The 8,844-nt window shown below is 46.1% G+C and overlaps 1 protein-coding gene across 3 annotated transcripts in view; it reads right to left on the bottom strand.

Moving 5' to 3' along the window:
- Positions 1-380: 380 nt before the first annotated feature.
- THSD4 (thrombospondin type 1 domain containing 4) overlaps positions 381-8,844 on the bottom strand; it is a 564,963-nt gene continuing 556,499 nt past the window's right edge. For all 3 annotated transcript variants that reach the window (XM_025472293.3, XM_049104441.1, XM_025472294.3), the window contains one exon: positions 381-6,417. In XM_025472293.3, coding sequence (XP_025328078.1) covers positions 6,275-6,417 — 143 coding nt within the window. In that variant the 3' untranslated portion in view covers positions 381-6,274. The remainder of the gene's footprint in view (positions 6,418-8,844) is intronic.

The following is an 8,844-nucleotide window of genomic DNA, read 5'->3' as shown; positions in this document are numbered from 1 at the left end:
AATCTGCACAGTGGACCCCAACCTTTCCTGCCCCCCTTGGGGAGGTTTAAGGAAGCACCTGTTCAAGTGCTATCCTGGGGGTGATACACACACCTGAACACTTTGTCTGAAGCTCCTCAGGTGATTCTAATGACAGCTGAGGTTGAGGACCAGCCTAAAGCTCAAGCAGCCTAAAGGCTAACGTCCTCCTTAGGGAAGATGTCCCCTAAGTGGCCCCAATGTTCTCTGAGTGGCCCCACGTTGTGCAGAGCGCTCAGAACCAGGCTGACGAGCCAACGGACCTCTAAAGGACTTGGATCTTTCTAGAGGGGGCTGTTTGGAGCCACGTGAGTAGAAGTGGAATAAGTCCCAAGAAAGCACAAACATGTTAATGAAGCTGATCTTTTTAACCAGTTTATTGTATTTTTACAATAATAAAAATAAATTAGTCATACACAAAAATAGTTGTCATTTTTGCCGGAGAGAAAACACACTGCATTTATTCATATAATTCACCTTCTACCCCACCCCACCTTCTTAAACAATACTTTATAAGGGTGACATGGAGACAGTGGAGTATTTAGTAGGTTCCTTGCTCCTTGGCTATGCAGGTGGTAGGAGGACACAGAACCCCCACCCTAGCAGTCCCAGAGGACACCCTGGAGGTGTGGTCAGAGCTGGGAACACCCCTGTAAAGCCCTCCCAGCCCCTGACAGCGGACCCGGCCTTACACGCTGCTCTGACCAGGCCTCCCAAGCAACTTAGTGCTGGTGATGCTAAGAAGGAAGCAAGACAAAGAGAAGGGATTAAAGACCCTCAAATTCCCTTCTCCGGGTGGGGATGAGGCGAGGGCAGATTATACGAGCAAACATAACATTTAAGATGGAAAGGTGGCAATGCAAACAGACCTGTTTCGGGTACGATGCCAGGGATAAAAGCCCCTGAACGAGTCAAAAAGCAGAGTAATTTATATTCAATGTTAAAACCCAAAGAATTTGGCTAGTCAGGATACTGAATGGTAACTATGAACTTAGAATAAGACATCATGTAGCCACTTTGCAGGAAGCTGGGTTAGTAGGATCAAACGATTTTACACAAACGTGGATTGTATATGTAAATAAATACCTATTAGGTCCCTTTAAAATTAGCATATTCTAAATAATAGAACTATTTTGGTGTAGTGACTCATTCTGCCCATAGAGTTCAGAATACACATTTCCTATAAACATCTTGTATTTACAAAGAACAAAATAATAAGTTATAACAAAGTATATCCTTCTGACAAACTGAACTGGGGGGTCAAGGAACCGGAAGTTGGTTTATGTAATAGAATGGCTTTCCTCTCACTGAGGCAAAGGGTTCAACCTCTAGAAGATGCTGGGAAACCTGGCTGGAAGTCCCCCCTCCCTCGTGGTCACCTTTCTCAGCACATCGATGGAACTCTCTGTTACCCATGGAATAGAACCAGGAGTATGGGATGGTTTGGGGTGGAGAGAATTACTTGGCTCCAGTAAAGGTGAAGCAAAGCAAGGTGAGCTGAGAAAGAGAGAAGGTATTTAGAGGGCCTTAGTCTCGTCAAGGTCCTGCCCCATTAAAGTGTGTGACCCTGGGCGGGGAACTAGCCGTCGGGATGTTGGGTGACTCATCTACAAAGCAGGACCCGACAGGGCAGCTCTGACCAAGTTCTAGTGGTTCTGGGATATGAGGCCCACACTCAGCTCAGGTGAGAGGTGCGACACTGGGATCAAAATGGCCAACGCAGAAATGGGAAGTACCCCAGACCAGGTGGCTCACCCTAAGCTGCTCTACTGACAGAGTTACCAAAGCCTAGACTTAGAAGGGGCCTTAAAAGTCATATTGCCCCAGCTGGGTGCTTGAATTCCCCTCTCCAGCATCCCTGACAAGTGGCCCTTCGGCCTCTGCTGAGACCTCCAGCGATGGGAGAACCCTCTACCTTCAGGGTTGGGGGAGGGCTCTCACCTGTGGGAAGTTGGTCCTTCTTCAGGGGCTAACATCTGTCTCCCTACAGCCTTTACCTAATGGCCTTAGGGTTGCTCTCATAGTGCTGTCCCACACCTCTTCTTCTCCAGGATAAATGTTTTCATGAAGTCCTCTCCCCTGTTTCTGTCTGCGCCCCTCATCAGGATTGGGCGTGCTCATCTGAACACTACACGCTAACAATATTCCTCAAGCGTGGTTCCAGCATCACAACCACAATGTGGCATGACGAATGTCTTCTCCCAGTGGAGCCTAAGTGTCTCAGTGTGTGTGTGTGTGTGGTTTGGAGGGAGTGCTCCCATTCCACTTTCTTGACTCACATTGAACTTAGCTGAAACTCTTACATCTCCACCTTGTATTGATACAATTTTGTTTTTGTTTTCATTTTAACTCCAAAGGTACACTTATGTTGCTTCCTGGTGAATTCCTAAGATCCAGGTTTTGTTCTAGTCTCCTAGATCTCTTTGGGCCTGTCACTGTCACCAATTTCATGTCATCCACCAATTTCATCAGTAAGGTGTCCAACTTCCCATCAGAGCCACATTAAAGATGTTTTAAACGGCAAGCGTCAGGTGTTGGCCTCCACCTGCCAGGCTGATATAGGTCCTTCCAGGTTTGATTTAAGGAAAGCCATATTTCTTTTTACCACTTATATGCCTTTTACATTAGAGGGCCAATATTCAAATTCTAAAATGGCTGTATTAAAAAAAAAAAAAGGAGAAAGCCACTGGCTTAGGAAGGTACTAGTAATATCTGGATTTCTCTCTCTGCCAGAGTGTAGCCGACTCACTGTTAATGAACTCAGAGGACTCCTGACTCCATCCAGTGGCTGGGTTTGCAAGCTTTCTTTAGCCTGTCTCTTCTGCTATTTCTTTCCTCTAGGGGAAAAATGAGAGTCCATGTGAGGGTGGCAGGCTGGAGTGCACTGAGTGGCCTTTGCCTGGGCTGCAAGGGACACTCTGTCCTTCTCCAATAGGAAGCGAAAGTAAAACAGCAAGCTGTTTTGGTTGACTTTTGTGAAAACATGTAACACCTTCAGTTCATCTAATTTTAAAATCCGGAGCAGGGAATGAGGCCATTCAGGACACAGGAAAAAGCAAAACAGCATTAAAATGTAACTTTCAATTCTGCAAGTGGCCGCTTAAAAGGTCATGGAGAGGTGCTGAGGAGAGGGTGACAGATCGTGGAAAAGCAAGACTGAGATAAGGGGGCGCCAAGGAAGGGAGAAAGAGGCCTATCTGCAGGGAGGGTCTTCAGATCAGCTGTCCTCTGACCACCTCCAGGCACCGTGTCACCCGACACCCTGAGGGCCCTATCAGGCGTGTTGTGTTGTGTGCCCTATGGGGGCATTGATACGTTGCCATAGGAACCAGGAACTTAACAAACACTGGATTTTAAAGACCAAGAAGTTGTTAAAATGCCCGTTCTAGTAATTCATAGTTTTTCCAGAGATGAATGGATTCCAAGAAGAGCCCAACTATTTGTTGGAAGAGAAAAAAGACACTTAGTTTGGGTACTTTTGTTCCCCTAAAGACATGGCACTAACCCATTTGCTGCCACTCAGTTCTGCCATTGGCAGGATGGCCATTCTCATGGGAAGATCACTGTCCTTTTAAACAGCTGTCAGGTAGCATTTGGGGGCCACAGGACACCCAAGAGAGGTCAAAGCCAGCATTGAGCCAGCCCAGTAATGAGAATTCCGAATTGGAAGGACCCAGGATGTTCACCTCCTGCTTGATGAAGAAATTCCCTTTAGGATGGAGCCTCGCCCATGTAGGGTGGCCCGGACTGCTGTTAGGCAGGCTGGATGGCTAGAAGGCTTTCCCTCAATTTGAGCTGAAATCAGCCTTTCTGCCCTTCCACCCACTGATGTTGCTCCAGCATGGAAAAGCCTCCTCCAAGGAATCTCCCAATTTAATGGCTTCTTGGGCAAGATCTGAGAGCAGCTGCATAAAGATCATGCTTCTCTTGTGATAAAAAGCAAAAGTAGGCGGTGAGAGGGAGAGAGGGCATGGGAAACCATCCATATGTTTGGCTTCTCTGGTCTCTTTTTGCTTGGTGGGCATGGGAATTAGGGTCTCTGCCCGGCTGCATATTGTGCAAGTTACACTGCACGCGGATGGGGAGAGAGATGGGTGTCCTTTTTTTTGCAAAGTGGCGGCTGGGCTCTCCAAGAAAAGAACCCCCACGGAAAGGCCAGATAGAATTTCTGAAAGCCCAAGGGCAGTGGGAACCGAACACAGTGTGTCAGATTGGGCTAGTGCTACTACATCCAAAAGCTTCAGGGGATCATCCAATTAGCAGATTTTGGGGTTAAAGAGCTCAAGGGAGAAATTCGATTCCTAAGAACCCAGACTTGCTTTCAAAGAGAAATAGACCCAGCACCACGGCACTGAATAAGACAGATTTCCTATAAGCTTACAATTTGTTTAGCCTGGTATTTGTCTTAATTGGTAGGAGAATATATATATGTAACCCTTGAACAACATGGGTTTGAACTGCAGTAGGTCCACTTATTCACAGATTTTTTTCCCCGATAAATACCATATAGTCCTGTAGGTGTGATTCCTTTTCCTTGTGATTTTCTTAATGACATCTTCTTTCCCCTAGCTGACTGTATTGTAAGAATACAGTATATAATACATATGACATATAACAATAGGTGGTGATCGATGATGTCATTGGTAAGGCTTCCAGTCAATAGCAGGTTATTAGTAGCTATGCTTTTGGGGAGTCAAATTTTATGTATGGGTTTTCAAGTGTGCAGGGGGTGGTTGGCACCCTGAACCCCTACATTGTTCAAGGGTCAACTGTATGTATATATATACACACACACATGTACACACATACACACGCACATATATATCCTTTCCTTTTAATTGACTTTTCAGATCGTTTACCTTTCGATACGCACTGCATCTCCCTTGCAGCCCGAGGCCTCTGGAGCTGCAGAGTTAGGTGAAGGGCATTGGGGAAGACCCTTTCTGTGGTGGCTGTCACTGGGGGAGCCCATGGCCCCTCTCCCTGGCGAGTGGCATGAATGCAGATCTTAGTGCTCAAGTCTGGGATGCTGGGATATAGGTTGTGACTCGCAGTGGGAGGGAGGGATGAGAAATCACAAACAGAAATCCATAAATCAAAGTGGAAAAACCAAAGGAAGACTCTTTCTAATATAAACACAGGTTTTATGCGGAGACAGTTTGGTTAGACTTTCCACTGGGTGAGTGGTGAACAGCCTGGGGAGGTGGCTGGGGAAGCAGGGGAGCCCAGGGTACAGAGACACCAGAGGCTCCGTGGCCGCAGGGTCCTTGGCGGTCAGCTCCCTGGGGAGCAGAATCAGGACTTCAGGCATGACCTTGCTACCCCAATGGCCTTCTTGTCTCAAGGACCATTCCATTCAGGATGGGGTTGAACCAAACCTGCACAGAGCCCTATAACTAGGATCTGTGACCTCGTCGGGGAAGGAAGAAAGAAACAGGCGTCAGAAACAACTGAGGGCCTAGGATAGTGTCTTGACCTTTGGCCAGAGGAAAGAATTCTAAAGCTGGGCTTTGTTCACCGAGTGGGAAATTTCTCGGTCACCTGGTTTGAAATGAAGCCGATCCCTACAGACTTCTGGGCTTCTGGGCAGGCCTCGGGGTGACTTTTGTGGTCGGACTCAACCCTGCCACCCAACAGGGGAATATACCTGGCAGGTCAATCACTTAAACTGAGCCTCAGTTTCCTTGTCAGTAAAATGGGGATAATGGTTCAGTCCCTGGCTCCCGTTCTGGGGGCTTCGTGAGCCGTTCATGATCTGGTAGCTGTGAATACACCTGTGACCTCATAAAGCACTACTTGACAGGAGATATTTGGGTCCTAAGGCAGGAAAAAGCCTCATGTCTTTGAGAATGAAAGTAGGCACCGCTGGGCGGAGGGGACGCTGGGAGGCAGGTGTCTCGGCAGGGCTGAGCGGGGCTCCAGGGCGGGAGCTGCCTCTCCCCACTCTCCAGGGGGCCCCGACGCGGAAAGGCCAGTAGCACCCCGGCCGCCAGGCAGCGCCCCGTGAGGGCCCACCTGCTAGCTTAGAAAGTGCTGGCATGGGAGGTGATTGAGGGCTACCCGCACCCCTAGCCACCCTCGGCTTTCCGACAGCACCTTCCCAGGTGCCAGGGCTCCCCGGGAGGGATCATCAGTTTGTGGTGATGCTACAGGACAACCGTGGCTTGGCTCCGGGCCGCGACGTGGACGCTCGGCCGCAGGTGGGGGTGGTGGCAGCCTGGGGGGCAGCCCGGCGGCCTCCTGCTGCAGCGCGGGGTTATCTGCTCCCCAGGAAGCCTGCGTGCCTGGCGGCCACCCGAGTGCACGACGCGCAGCAGGCCGTCTTGTAGTAGTTGTAGACGCAGAGGCGCGCCTGCACCACCACGTTGCAGTTGTAGTACCTGTCCTTACAGTTCTCATCTGCAGCAACACAGAACGGGAAGGAGGACTCTGAGCACAGCGCCAGCCCGGATCAGGGTGGGGGGAGTGGGGGTGGGGGTGGGGGGTGGGCCTGGCTTCCCATCCCGCTCCCCCGCTGTAACACATCGGGGATTTGTAGCCTGGGCCAAGAGCTTACATTTTTTTCTTTTCTTTGAAACATGATCACAGAATTCGGTAGAGAGAATAATTCCAAGGACTGTGTTCTGGGCTGCTCACCAACACAGACACAGTTCCCAGAGCTCACTCCATGACCACCTCCCCACTTTCTCCTCACTGCTCCAGAGGTAATTAAGCCCCCCATTTGGTGTTTTTTATCCCCAATCCTTTCTTTGCACTTGAACTGTAAATGATGGTACCCAAATCACTATGTGGCATTTCAACTTCAAAAAAAAAAAAAAAAAAAACTGATGTAGGGACGCCTGGGGTTGAGCGTCTGCCTTCAGCTCAGGGCATGATCCCGGGGTCCTGGGATCGAGTCCCAAGTCGGGCTCCCTGCATGGAGCCTGCTTCTCCTTCTGCCTGTGTCTCTGCCTCTCTCTCTCTCTGTGTCTCTCATGAATAAATAAATAACATCTTAAAAAAATGATGCAGATTGTATATATTCCTTGGCAACTTGCTCAATGCTGACTTTGTGTGATTCGCTCATGTTCGAATGCCCTAGAGAGTTCATTTTCATTATTGAATAGTATGTCATCGTACTATTTTGACCCAGTTTTCCACTGACAGTTAAGTCGTCTTCAATTTTTTTACTATTACAAACACTGCTCCTCAAACAGCTGTCACACATCCCCTCTCTGGGTCTTGCTGGGTCATCAGGTACATGCAACTTTACGGATCTCATCAGATTGCTCTTCAAAGTGGGGGCAACAATTTTCTTTTGTTTATGCTGCGTGTTTTATTTTTTGCTGATCTGGTGGATATGACCTTACCCCCCAATGAGGTTGAACACATCATTATTTGTATATTTGCCACTTGAGTTTCCTTTTCTATGAATTGCTTTCCCTATCTTCCCACGTGCTGATTTAGTTAACTTAAGGCAAATGATTCATGGAAATTCTTTACAATTACAGGAAATCCTGTCCTTTGTTCATTATATGTGTTGCAAACATCTTCTCCACGCCTCTGGGTTTTCTTATGATTTTGCTTACAGTGTTATTTGGTAAATAGATTTTATGTTTCATATAAAAGACGTTGTAACATCTCTACTGTGTACAGTAATATAATTAACCATTTCTTTCTACTGGCAGAAATGTAATTGCTTCCAATTTTTATGAGTTACAAGAAGTTCTATGATTCATTCATTTATTAATTCCACATAATTTACTGAGCCCCATTCTTCGTGTATATGTGTATCTGTGCAGTTTTAGAGCATATCTTTAGTATACATTTCTAAAAGAGGAGTTACTGAGTCAAAGACACCAAATGCTTTACATATTGAGGGATATTGCCAAAGTTCTCCAAAAAGATTACACTCAGTTACAAGTAGGAGCCTGACTTTTCCCCCACAACTTTACCAACAATGATTATTGTCCAATTTTTTAAAAAAAGGTTTTCTAATCTTATGGAAAAACATAGACTTCCTTTATTTTTAAAATTTGCCTTTTTGATTTACCAGTGAGGCTGATTACTAGCTCAGTCTCTTCCATTATGTTTGTTCACATCCTTCATCCTTTACAAAATTGGAGCACTTGTCTTTTTAGGTTCACAGCAAAACTGAAGATGCATGGGTATAGGGGTTCTGTTTGTTTTCTTTTTCAATTAATTTGAATGAGTTCTATGTATATTAGAGATTTAATTCTACCTGAATGGCATTTATTTGATTCTAAGATACTATCAATTGTAAGATGATTTAGTAATGGCTCTCTGGAATTACATGAAAGATTATAAAAATGAATGCTCATTTAAAAAACCTGACAACTGCATATACTTGCCCATGTACTCAGTTATGATTTTCTTCTTTAGCATTATAATCAAATGTGTACCTGAGCCGTCTTTGCTTTCTGAGTCTGTACAGAGTCTTGCTGTGAGCAACTGTCTGGGATATACTTTGTGCTGCAATTATTCCAGCTCACAGCATAGACATTTTTAGTAACTTTAGCTCTGATGGTATAAATCTGAGGCATATCAAACAATACCAAGGTTTTGCTTACATTTTGTATTTTGTTAATCTCATCGTTTCCCTTTTTCCTTAGTTAGATTTTCTATGATTGGACGCTAAGTAGTTTTTTTATTCTCCTTGAAAAGACACTATAGACAAATGAAGAAGACATAAGCGGACTGTTAAAAAATTTCCATCGTGTCATATTAGTTAGGACACTGTAGGAGATGTTTGCCAGCTGAGTGACAGCTCTTCAGAACACATGAACTGGTTATACCAATCACTCCTAGTTTTGCAAACTGTACAAT

Source organism: Canis lupus, chromosome 30 (assembly GCF_003254725.2).
Source record: "Canis lupus dingo isolate Sandy chromosome 30, ASM325472v2, whole genome shotgun sequence".
In the NCBI taxonomy this organism is placed as follows: domain Eukaryota; kingdom Metazoa; phylum Chordata; class Mammalia; order Carnivora; family Canidae; genus Canis; species Canis lupus.
The sequence above is the reverse complement of the archived record's forward strand: the minus strand, read 5'-3'. Positions and strand labels throughout refer to the sequence as shown.